This window comes from Hydra viridissima, unplaced genomic scaffold (assembly GCF_058129835.1).
Source record: "Hydra viridissima isolate aposymbiotic clone 2 unplaced genomic scaffold, HvirCarnegie_v1 scaffold_3, whole genome shotgun sequence".
NCBI classification, from domain to species: Eukaryota; Metazoa; Cnidaria; class Hydrozoa; order Anthoathecata; family Hydridae; genus Hydra; species Hydra viridissima.
This window is the reverse complement of record NW_028324302.1, coordinates 15586824-15600061: the sequence shown is the minus strand read 5'-3', so window position 1 is coordinate 15600061 and position 13238 is coordinate 15586824. Positions and strand designations below refer to the sequence as shown.

The 13238-nt window shown below is 30.9% G+C and overlaps 2 protein-coding genes and 1 long non-coding RNA gene across 4 annotated transcripts; 2 read left to right on the top strand and 1 right to left on the bottom strand.

The window, feature by feature from the left end:
* The first annotated feature begins 2228 nt into the window (after positions 1-2228).
* Positions 2229-4480, top strand: LOC149891174 (uncharacterized). The gene is made up of 2 exons (XM_090082642.1): positions 2229-3319; positions 3402-4480. The coding sequence occupies exons 1-2, from the start codon at positions 3253-3255 to the stop codon at positions 4139-4141; spliced, it is 807 nt and encodes a 268-aa protein (XP_089938768.1). The 5' UTR covers positions 2229-3252; the 3' UTR covers positions 4142-4480.
* Positions 4481-6657: 2177 nt separating this feature from the next.
* Positions 6658-9133, bottom strand: LOC149891173 (uncharacterized). Of its 2 annotated transcripts, none has more exons than XR_016450938.1 (2): positions 8659-9133; positions 6658-7897 (listed from the first exon to the last, which is right to left on the bottom strand). It is a non-coding gene; the product is annotated as an uncharacterized LOC149891173 (long non-coding RNA). The 2 variants fall into 2 exon arrangements; XR_016450937.1 differs by having other exon boundaries at positions 6658-7852.
* Positions 9134-10131: 998 nt separating this feature from the next.
* LOC145180303 (fibroblast growth factor 1-like) lies at positions 10132-11520 on the top strand. Its single transcript, XM_080055170.2, has 4 exons — positions 10132-10279; positions 10424-10706; positions 10877-10980; positions 11119-11520. The coding sequence occupies exons 1-4, from the start codon at positions 10256-10258 to the stop codon at positions 11341-11343; spliced, it is 636 nt and encodes a 211-aa protein (XP_079911296.2). The 5' UTR covers positions 10132-10255; the 3' UTR covers positions 11344-11520.
* The last annotated feature ends 1718 nt before the right edge of the window (positions 11521-13238 follow it).

Genomic DNA, 13238 nt, shown 5'->3' with positions numbered 1-13238 from the left:
CGCGTCTTCTCGACCTTTTTGGATCAAGTTTTCTTTAGTAACTTCATCTATTCCCTTTTTGGTTTTGGTTCGTATTTCCACCGTCAAGGATTTAAATTTTTGAAGCTCCCCAAGAATCAATTGAAACTCTGAATCGCTTATTTTTCCGTCTATCAACGCTTTGGAAATGTGCTCGCTGATGGTGTTCAATTTCGACTCAGCCAACACTTTGATCTTCTCATGCTTTTCCGCTTTTAATACCATCTTTTTATTCACTTGACCTCCAACAATCGATAAAAATCCCATGCCAATAGCCACACCTTCACACGCAATCGCTACTGGACTGGCAATAATCGTAGACAAAAGCCCTATTCCAGTCGCACCCAATGCTATACATAATCCTTGCATCACATTGTCCACATTCGAAATGATCCTAAACACACGATGGTACTTTTTGCTTAGATGAACTCGCTTTGCTTTTTCACTCTCTATCTCTTTCTGAATCTCGCTTATTTTATGAAGACGGTAAACATGCCCTCCTTCTTCTATAGGAGCTGATGGAAGAACTGGATAAAGTTTTTCATTCAATATTTTCATTTTTATTAAGCGAAAAAAAATATTTTAAATCAATGTAACTAATCTTACAAAGTTTTTCTCCTTTTTTAACAATCACGTCCTGTTTGCTGTTACTATTCACGTCCATAATAACATCATCTACAGACTCTGAAATAATAACTTCGTTTTTTCTATAATTCAATTGATCAGTAATTTTATTCATTAATGTTATCACTGCAACACCTTTCTCCAAATTCAGCCCAATGGATAAAGCTATCATTGTATGTGAGAGAGCAGCAAATTTAATGTCTTTCTGGGCAAAAATCTCATATTGTTCGTTAACGTTGAAATAAGGTGGATGATCTAACGTTTTCGTAGACACAATAATGTTACTCGGTCTTCTTTCCTCCAACTCTCTAACTCTCTCTTCCAAAATTTTTAATTGCAAATCCAAACTGTGAACTTCTGCTGATACAACATTTCTAAAAAACTTGTGAGGAGCATGCATTTTACATATTAAAAATAAATTTTTAGATCATTTTTGCAAACTTAACAATTCATTATTATCTACCCATGAATTAAACGAGTCTGGATATCCCAACCATTTGACTAACGACTTGCTCTTGGTTTTGCGAATGACTTTTTCAATTCTGAATATGTCTTGATGCGTCTTTTGCATCTCCTGCTCGTAAAAGGTGCCTTGAATTTCTTCACCGTTAGCGTCAGCGATTTTATACGTGGGTGGATTCGTATGCTGAACATTTGACACTGTAAAAACCTCTTCAGTCCATCTCGGCGTATACCCTTTTTCAAAATAAGACTTCTTTTTTACGATCCTCACTTGATCACCTATGAGAAATTTTGGTTTTACTGGTAATGTTTGATCCTTTCCATACAGATTCCACCATACCCTACCTTTATTCTTTTCATCGCTAGCTTCCACTAGTGTCATTTTGATAGAAGAGTGCTTTGTGTTGTTGTAATTTTTTACCATCTCATCTAATACGTCAATATATTTATTGGTATTGTTGGCTGAAAAATATTTAAACATTCTCTCTTTCATCGTTCTGTTCCATCGCTCGACAACACAACTTTTTTCCTCGTTTTCAGTGGAGTATAATTGCACACCCAACGCTCTCACGTGCTTGTTGTAAAACTCTTTTCCTTTATCTACCCACAATTTGACGCATTTTCTTTCACCAAAAATCTTTTTCAACGATTCTGCCACTTCAAGACCCGTTTTGCTTTTTAACGGAACGATCCATCCATACTTTGAAAACACGTCGATCACCATGAGTAAATATTTTACGCCCTTGTTGAATTTTGAAAACGATTGCATGTCCACCAAATCTGCGGCCCATATTTCATCAATGTCGTTTACAATCACCCTTCTTCTTTTAAAATGATGAATCACCGGTTTATGAAGCTCCTCTGCAAGCTGATCCGTCCATTTCAAATCACTCACACCCAATCCAAATTAAGCTTTGGCTTTGATGATGGGAACGATGATTTTTCGCTCGCTTATTTCTTTTTGAGTGGGATTGGGAATCGAATCCATTTCTTCAAGCATCATTTGATCAGCCAAATTTCTGCTTTGAACGTCGTTTAAATATTTATATGCCAAATCATGGTGATACGCTGCATTGTCCACTCTGTCTACCGGTTTGCTCCAATCTTGAAACATGTCCGTGGAAGTGAGTCTTTTATCTAAATTGGTTCCAGGTCCTGCAAAGTTCATACCTGGAACGTGCATTTCTCCTGGAAACTTTGCCCATGGAAGCTTTATTTTTTTTGAAAAATTGTTGATCGATTCCACCAAGTCTCCTCCATTGACCGCATGCGAAGATGATCCTTTGGGCGTATGAGAAGAAACAAACTTGCATTTTGTTATCCCACAAGAGTTGCAAGTCCCTTTCAACATAGGTCTGTTGTTTTTTGTGATCTCGTTTTTCAAGTGAATGGTTTCAGTCTCTCTTCTACACTTAACGCAGTACATTTTAACATATATAAAAACTTTTTAAATATAAAAAATGGAAGTGATGAAATTGTCGTGTAAAATTGGGAAAACCAAAAGAAACAACAGCAAGCTTTTACCGAGAAGCATTCGAGGAATCATCGTTGGAAAGTCTGGATATGGAAAAACAACGTTGCTGCTCAATCTACTTCTCAGACCGGGATGGCTAGATTACAACCGATTGTATGTCTTTGGAAAATCCCTTTTTCAACCTGAATACAAAATACTCAAAAGATCCTTCGAAAATAAACTTCCTAAAAAGGATATTGTTGATTTGTTAACGGATGATGTACAAGACGAAATGGAAAAATTGAATTTAAACCCTGAAGATGTTATTAACAACCTTTCAAAAAAATATTCCAACAATGATGATATGGAGTGTCAATTTTTTGAAACAGCGGACGATGTGCCTGAACCTGAATCCTTAGACTCGACCAAAAACAATTTAATGATCTTTGACGATTTGCAATTAACTAATCAAAACAAGTGCGAAAAATATTACATCCGAGGAAGACACTCTAACGTCGACTGCTTTTACCTCGCTCAAAACTATTTCGAGATTCCAAGACATACCATCAGAGAAAATGCTAACTTTATTTGTCTCTTTAAACAAGACCAAAAAAGTGTTAATCACATTTATCAAGACCACGTTTCGTGCGATATGAAAATAGAAGAATTTAAAGCCTTTTGCAATCATTGCTGGAATGAACCTCACGGATTTGCCGTTATTGATCTCTCTTCTAAAAAGAACGAGGGAAAGTACCGAAGCGGGTTTGACAATTTTTTATTTTTCTAAAACAATTTAAAAAATAATTCTTATTTAAAAAAATGACAGGTATAATAATCGATGTAGATGGAAAATCAAGTGTTATCACCACTGATTTTTTGGATAAAATCGTTTTTGACGAAGGAAAAAGTTATGAAATGGCTTTTCTCGGTCTTGAGACTTACAACAGCATTCCAAATGTAAACAGTAAAAACAATTCTTTCAAATACAGCATGAACAATGGAGCTAATTGGGAGAACATTATCATTCCATCAGGAAGCTATGACATTAAAGACATCAATGAGTATTTGCAAAAGTCTATTTTAAACACAATAAAATCAGCTCAACGTGGAAGTTATATTATTGCAAATAAAATTAATTACTCTCCAAACAACCTTCAAATTGGAATCAATCTTAATACTTTAAAATCAACCATTAAACTTGGCTTGAATTATTTGATTGACTTTAATGTGGAGAATAGCATCTCTTCAGTTTTAGGATTTACTAAAAGAAAATTAAATTCCAATTCCGAATACGAGTCGGATCATATCGTTAGAATTTCAAGCATTAACACCATCAGAATCGTTAACAACGTTATCGGATCATCCTATATTAATGGAACCCAACTCAATTGCATTTACTCCTTTTATCCAAATGTTAGTCCTGGCTATAAAATCATCGAGAGACCAATGCATTTGATTTATCTTCCTGTTAAACTGTTTGAAATTTCAACAATGGTTACTCGCATCATTGATCAGAATGGAGATTTGGTTGATTTTCGTGGAGAGGATATTACAATACGATATCATATTCGAGAAGTGAAATAAATAATTTTTAATACATAAAAAAATGAGCAATTATCAAAATATCAAAATTAATATCTCGCAGAGCCAATCTGATAAAATTAAAAAAGCCATTCAAGACAAAACCGATACTAGCATTAAGCTTTCTCATCAAGACTTGAACGGTAAACATGTTCTCGCTATCACTAATACGCAATTGAACAAAATTAGAAAAGCGTATGAAGCTGGAAAAGGGATCACTCTTAAATTGAGCAGAAAACAATTATCATACAACTCGAAAATAGAAGGAGGTTTCATCGGAGCTCTTTTACCGTTATTAGGTATGTTAGGCAGCACTCTTGCAACAAGAGTAGTTCCTGCTCTAGCCACAGGATTGTTAGCAGGTGTAGGATCTTCTGCTGGTTCTGCTATGGTTGATAAAACTGCTGGGCGAGGTCTTTTTTACATGAGCAAAAATGGAAAAGGAATGAAGATAAAAACTTTAGGTGGAGAAGGATTGTTTATTACCCCATGGACTAAAAATGTTCACCACCATGAACGTCTTCCGATCTCTTCATCACGATGTCTACACCGAAGAAATCAACAAAGTAGCACTCAGCGCTAACGACGACAAAAGACACATCTTGGAAGACGGCATTCACACACTTGCCATCGGACATTACAAAACAAGGCAATAAAGAAGAACAGGCATCTTGAAGAACTGGTATAGAAATAACATGATTATTTTTATACTTCTTCTTGATTTTTAAAGACGACTCTTAAGTATTGGTTTTGTCATGATATGAAGTGTTCACCATTTTTTATGCATCCTTAAGTATGGGAAGGGGTCGATGTCCTGGAACCGCCTTTTGACTATATATCATGGCCAAATTCATACAATATTGCTCTGTGAAACATTATTTTCAAAGTATAGAATAGAACTTTTTTGCTACCTCTCACGGTAAAGAAGCAGTTGATGGAGTAGGAGGGTCATTAAAGGAATTTGTTTGGAACAGCGTAAAATCTCATGAAGTGGTCGTCTTAAACGCTAAAGACTTTCTTTAAGCATCAAATGGGTGCAAAACTTATGTTAGACTTATCAACACAGATGATATTAATCTAAGGTGGGCCTTAACAGCTGATAAAATAGAAGAAACGAAAGCCGTTAAAAATATTACCAAAATGCATTTCTGGCAAGTAAAAAATGGAAAACTTTTTGGTTTCAAAATTCTCTAATATTTTATAATGGGTTAACGGAACAATTTTAAAATTTATATTTTAGTAAAAAAAATTTACTATTCTAAGATATTTTTTTCCTATATTGGATTTCCGGCTCTTCAAAACATTTGCGAGGCATATGAAAGTACATACTCCTAGATGTTGAGTTGTATTAAATAGAGTTAATAAAACAAAAAAAAACAGGGAGCATAAATAGCATGAAGCGTTTGTTGCCTACTCCAAATAAAACGATCCCAGTATTGAAGAAACAACATGGATAACCTTGATAATGTTATAAAATTCATATTTTTTAACATAATTTAATTGGTTTGTTGTTTTTCATTTTTGGCTTTTTCGTTACGACCGTCACGACATAAAACTTAATAAAATTCTCGGAAAACCTCAAGCAAAAGCTATGAAACTCACCATATAGTAAGTTCAATGTGTAGTTAAAGAACGCAGCAAAGGATTTTTTTTTTCACTGTGTAGATGGGTGCATAAAGATTGACAAAGTTTATTTGTTTAGATTTGTCAAAAAGTAAGCGTCACGATCGTCACGCTACGTTAAGTTGATTTTTCAAAAAAGTTGAACACTTGAATGATTTAACTTTTGCATTCTAAATTATATAATAGTATTTAACATTTCTGGAAATTTTCATGTAAATACCATTCTTGGTTAATTTTTAATGGCTAAAAAAGCATCAATGTTACGACCGTCACTTGCGTGGAATTGCCCATATATATATATATATATATATATATATATATATATATATATATATATATATATATATATATAAAATGTTTTATATATATATATATATATATATATATATATATAAAACATTTTAGCGAGTGTTGAAAATTAGATTTAAACTCCAAAACGTCTGTTTTATCCATGATGTATATGTTGTCTCTAATAGCAATTTGCAAGTAGTCGTGGGAAAGGCTTCGTAAGTCAATCTCTTAATTGGAATTGATGGCTTGCGGTATTTCTTTCAAGCATGGTACGCAAATTTTTTTCACTGGGTACTACAGATGGCTTCTTAGACACTTGTGAAGAAAAAGTCAAAAAAAAAAGTCATGATTACGTTCTTCTAATAATGGTTATGTATAATGAAGACATCTCGTAAACATCACTTTATTTTAAAAGGTTTGGTGACTACTTAAAGTCTATATATATAGGTTGCGCAGCTTTAAAATTCCACCAGACAATGTATGTAAATATGAGATTTTTTGTTTTATAATTTTAGTTTAATAGTTAACACGGTTTGCCATAAATCTTTGAGTGAGAAACGGCTGTTAGTATCTGAGTAATAGTTTTTCTTTATTATTCAAAAAAATTGCAACACACAAGTCAATATATTTTTAAACAGTTTCTACAAAATATAATACTAAAAATCTGATAAAAAAAAATGCATAGTAAATTGCATAAAAATTAAGTGTTTTTACTTAGAGTGTTTTTTTAAAAAAAATTAAACGTCTATTTTCTATTCACCCTTGATGTGGGGTGAATAAAATTATCTATTTCCGTGAAATTTGCTATCTTACCCGCTCAAGAATATCTTGTAACACTTGATGCTCCGATAGGTTCTTATTCTCAATTGGTGTCTATGGCATTTTAGAGAAAGAATAGAGAAAGTCAGTGCTAAAGTTAAGAATCTTTCAGTATTGATTTACCTTCGCTGTTAAGTCAATTTTTTAGAATCTTTCTTACATCAAATTTGTCAAATGGGTAGTCACAATCGGAACGGATTTTTAATTTTTGAACTAAAGTATCTTCCACTTCTTTGGTTAAAGCTGTTTGAGCGTAGCCCTATGAATTACCAAGAATATTGCTGCATGCTGGTAGTCAGTACAAAACATTGTTTGGGTTACTATTTCGGTGGTTGTTCTCGAAAGCTATTGTAACTAGGAAAATAAAAAAGTGATTTTTCAATTTTATCCGATAACCAATAAATTTAGAAATGATATTAAAAACTGTCAAATATACATCAAATACTCTGTGAGTCTCATTTTCTTAGATTTTCATATATCACTGTGTCGCTTTTTTGGGTAACTTAAAATCTTTCCTACAGAAAAATTACACCCTTCTGACCTTCTGAGAATATTTATTTTTCAATCAGATTTTTGCTCTTGAGTAAATTGAATATGTTTCTCCTTTACTTTGTCACTAGTCAATTTACAAGATCTGATTTTATCTTCGTTATTTGGCACACTATAACCAATAATCTTTGGTATTCTTCATCTGTTTTCTTCAACACTAACCATTTGGCCAGAAGAGTTGTACTAATGGTCATGTTCATGAGGCCAGCTTTCCTCCACACTTCAAATGTGATATATTTGTATTCATCACCATATCACAAACTAGTTTGTTTTTTGCTAAAGGGGAAGATGCTATATCCTCAAGTGGTTAATTTCCATATTGAGTGAGGAAACTGATTGGTTTTTTCTGTTCCTTTTTCTCACGATTTGAATAAACTCTTTTTTTAGTATAATTTTGTGTTTTCTGGACTTTTTCAAAATGCCAGCGTGAAACTGAAACACAAACGTCGACAATTTATTACAACGGTAATTCATTTCCTAAATAACATTTTATGAGTAAATAAGTATCCTTATCCATGATTATGTTACTTATAATATAAATTATGTATATAGTTAAGTATATAGTTAAGTATCCAATTAATAAAAGTATGCCAAAATTATATATTTAAGCGTTTATTAGTTTATTCGGAAAATGGGAAAATAATATCGAACTTTGATGAAAGTTAACCTAAATATGTAAAAGGCGAATATTCTTCATTTTTACTCAAAGTCATAATTTAAAATCAAAATATAAGTTATATTTTTTATCAGAATCGTAACAAGGAACAATACTGCCATCATTTCAACAATTTTTCAGGAAACTCTTAGTGGAGAGTTCTTAAAGCAAGAAAATTGAGAAAGATTTAAAGCACTTTTTCGATGGAATATTTTGCATAGGGAAAAATGCATTTCCTTTCAATGGATTCCAGACGAATCAAATGATCGACATTAGCTGACGGCCAATTTTCCTGAAATTGACATTTCAACCATGCATTAAAATATGGTAACGAAAACACAGCCATTTAGTGTAAAAGTTAAAGTTGGCTTCCAGATAAAATTGTTGCACAAATTTTAAAGAATATTTCTTTGTTGCTAGCAATTAAAAATCCATATTGGTCAAATTTGTAGTTTAAATTTTTTTTGTTTAAGTTTCTGTTAATATTCCTTCGGGGAATTGATGGCAGCTTGTCTCATTAGAGAGAGTTAGTTTTCTTATACAAAAATTAAATCTTTTCATAACGTAAAAAACTAAAAGTTACCTTGTCAGCTTACTATAATATCTTGATAGCTAAACGTTCGACCTTTCTGCTGTAAAGTTTATTATTGTTATTAAAGATAAATATCAGTCCTAATTTTAACATAAAAATAATCTAAAAAGTCAAATGCATTTAATCTTATTAAAGATATAGTTTAAAATAGTCTGTTTTTTAAAATGGCTGATATAGGAACCTATTGAAACTTTTTATGTCCTTTTAAAAGATATTGAAAATTTTGTTTAGAGTAATATAAAAATCTAAAATCTTTTAGATGATTACCAGAATTCTTACTAGATTTGTCTTTGAAGATAGCTGCTCATTACAAGCAACATTAATCAAGAAAAACCACAGTAATATATTGAAGAAAAAGTCTAAATTCTTTAAAAAGTGAACCTCAAATAAATAAATTTCTGCTGATATCGTTTTAGCATTTATTATAAAAGCGCATAATTTTGCCATCATTTATTGAAAGCTATATTGGAAGAATTAATGTAAGAATTAAGTAACAAAGTACGCAAATGTTTAGACTGACGGAGATAATTGCGGGAGACTTCCACATATTTATAATTAGAAAATAAATCCTGTTCGTAAAACTTTCTCATTAAAATTAATACTTAAGTAGACAAAAGTGCGTGCAAATATTTCCTGAGGGATTTTTTTTTTTTTGCATGAAAAAAAAGTCCAATTAGTTTGGAATTCAATAATATAAAAAGTTCCTATTTTTTCTGTAGTTGCATTAAATTTGCAAGGCGGGGATTACCTTTTTTTTCGAAAACAAATCACTCCCAAATATATGAACTGAGTGAAAGACAGAGAGTATAATAAATGTTCCTCAAACGGTTTTTTTTTTTTTTGAAGCTGGCACAATTAAACTAGTTTATCTTCGTGTACCTGAATAGTTTTGATGTTTTTTTAATTAAATTTTTCAAATTAAAACAAGAGTCAAATGATGGCAATTTAAATATATAGCAAACAATATCAGAAGGTATAGCAATTTATAAACTTAAAAACCGAAAGTTACGATGGGTAAAGGATACTCAGAATGATAGGTCTGTTTCGAAAGTTGTTTTCACAGCAAAAACAATCTATTTAAATGTTTTTTGAAACCTAATTCTTTCATTACCTACTCATGCCGTTATTGTAAAGTAGTAGTATTACATCTCTTTCAAACAAATTATTTTCAAAATGATTTATTATAGCTAACCAAGTCAATTTACATAAATGAACAATTGCAAACCAAACTTACTTCAACAGTCTGCGGTATTCTTACAATAGTGACGGTTTTTCCGTTTAACGGAAATTAAAAATTTTTCAGCATTTCCGAAACACAACATTTTTATACCAAAGAATCAGCAAAGAATTTTTAAACATATCAGAGCATTGTTTAAAACGTTAAAAGGTTTCTTCCGTTACGCCGTTAATTCTAAGCAAAATAGTGCTATTAAAATTTGCGTACGAATTAAATTCATCTTTAAAAAAGCTTCCGGTGTATTGGCAATATCCTTAACATTTATAACTCTCATCTATGTAAGGAAATCCATATCTTACTTGGTTCTCTTGCAGAGAGCGACACAAACTTAGGCACTCTAAAAAATAAGACATGTGTAACTACTGCGTATATATGGTAAGAAGAAAAAAAATTGAGGCAATTTGTATTTTTAGTTTTTCTTATTTACTTTATATTTAAAACTGTACACAAAACACATTTTTTTCCGCTTGCCTTAATACAATCTTTGTGACTTCCAAAATTGTTTTAAACACTCTCAAGGTTTTGATCTATTTCGTATCGAGCGAATCAAAGTCATCTAAAAAGCCGATCCCAACAGTTGAAGAGGTCAAAAGTGCTATATTTAAAGAGTGGATATCTGCGCAGACTTCCAGCTTAAACCAGCGTAAACTTATTAAACCGATATTAAAGAACAAGGATTTCGCATATCCAACAAAGTATTGGACCAACTGTCGGTATATTTATGCGCGTCGTAGAAATGGCATGAATCTTGGTGTTTTTAATGGAAAAGTTGTTGGATTAAAAAAAGAAAATGATGTAAACGGTAAATGTTACACATATTTTTTTTTAGTTTAAAAATTCTTTGAGAAGACTACTTCTTGCCAATTAGGCATTCACCATCTAGGCATTTGCACTGTTTTCATAAGATCTTTTTATTTCTAGTATTAAGCATATGAGAATGCTTATTTATTTATTTAGTTATTTTTATTTAAGGTCTGTTTGAGATTCAATCTTACGCTACAAGTATCATAATGTTGAGGCATTCTGCTACAGAAAACTATATAGCCATGAATGAAAAAGGAGAAATAATAGTAACAGTAAGCGATTTAACATGTGCTTTATAAATGCTTTTATAAGAATATTGTTATCAGCTTTCAATTAAATTAATTAAATTAAGATAATTATCAGCCATTGGATACCATTTACTATGTTTTTATCTTGTGCTGTTTTTTTAGCCTATAAAAACAGACGAGTGCTTATTTTATCATTACCTTGAAGAAAATGGATACGTTACGTTTGCTTCAGTAAAATATTATGTCAATGAATATTACGATTTATTTCTAAATCTAAGAGCAAATGGGAAAGTTCGTAAAGCAAGACGCACGGCAGCCGGTCAAACATCTTCACAGTTTGTTTTAATACCATCTGATACAAACAGAAGTTGCGTTCGAAGTAAATAATAAAAAAAAATTATGCAAGTCTAAATCTTCTTTGCATTTTTGTATTCATTATTAGCAATATATTGTTATAATTTTAATATTTTAACCAAAAAGGATATATACTGTAAATGTTTATTTATTATATACGTATTAAATGCTTGTAAATATATTTATTTCACAAATAGAAAAAGAAAAAAATTTTCAATGATAGTTCGTCCCTTTTATTTATTTTTTATTTATTTATTTATTTTTTATTATTTTTTTTTTTCGTCTAAAATTGTGTAAAATTAAAGATCGAATTAAACTGTGTTTTTGAGATTCCTTTAAAGCTAAAAAAAAATTTAAAAAAAAAAAGAAAGTTAAAATATTATGATGGAGATTTAGATATTGTTTTATAAAATTTATAATCATCATGACGGACATCCTTTTACAGAGACTACGGGTTTCTATTATGTTTTTTTGTCTCCGGACAAAATAAAAGTTTATTTAAAATCTTTTTTTTTTTTAGTAACGTTTATTGAGTTATTATTTGTTTTGTTTCATTGTTTTGCTTTAAAAAGTTTAAATTACGCTTAATTAAAAGTTCGATTTTAACTTTAAAGTTTAAATTACGCTTAATTAAAAGTTCGATTTTTAGTTAACATAACAATTTCTTTTTTTTTTATTATTATCATTTTTTAAATTAGTTTAAAAAGAAGACAATTTACAAAAGTTGGTCTGAAAAGAACAAATTAGACCAAAAAGTTAAATTCCAGTAATATTTGTTAGTTTCATGGTTCATCAAGAGTTCAAAGAGACTTTATGAAAAGCAGGTTGTATAGATAATCAAATCGATACCAGCTTGCTTTAAAACACTATTGAAATCATCAAATTTCTCTAAAAAAAGGGTTCATTTCAAACAAACGAAAATTAGCTGTTCCAGCACACTGATGTTGCACCCAAAAACAATTGGAAATCTATTGTATAGCATCATTTTCCTCATAAGAATAGGAGACACAAATGTTTGCTGAATTTTTTTCTTTGTGCATCATATAATTAACCACTACATGCATGAATTATACTTAACCACTAAATGCATTACGTATGCTATGTAAGAATTGATTTACAGGCTTATACAACCAGGCTTTTAAAAAATCAAATCCAAAATACCTGTTAAATCAGAAAATCCAGCATTCTTTTAAAAGCAAAAACAAATTTGTGAAACCCTACAATAACTTATTTAATTATCTATAAAGTAATTTTGAAATAGATTGTGCGGTATATGATGTTTTGAACTTCATACGGTTCCGATACGCGATTAAATTCCAAACATAAACTTTAATAAGAACTCAGAAGTCACCGTTAAATACCTTCAACTCGTGAATTATTTTACTTAAAGGAGAAAATAAAAGTAAGAAACACGATAGAAGGTTTAATTTTTGTTCATAAAGCTTCTTTTATATTTTTGATGGTTTTTTTTTTACCAAGAAAAGTTTTAATAAACTAAAATTACAGATAATTTTCCTCGTTGCTTCCGAAAAAAAAAAGCTTGAGTATTTTGCCATGCCTCCAACTGTGGTTATCGAGATCTTTCGATTGTTTAAAAGCAAATATTTTTAATCGGAATTGCGATTGCATTAAAAATATTTTGTAAAATAGGGAACCGTAAGGAAATATGGATTACTTGATGTAAAACGAGCCGTGAATGGATCTTTTAATGATTTAATAATATCATCGATCTCTTTGACGGAGTCATGAATTAATTAGGCAAGTCCAAGTCTGGCTTTGGTACTTATTAAGAATTTCTTTAAGTATTAATAAATGAGATTATAGTCTTTAAATTTGACAGATTTTTTCCTTAAAAATACCTTTTTTAATTTTATATTAAGTTGGCAGCAGATTTAAAGATACGTTAAAATAGTTTAAAATGGACGTTT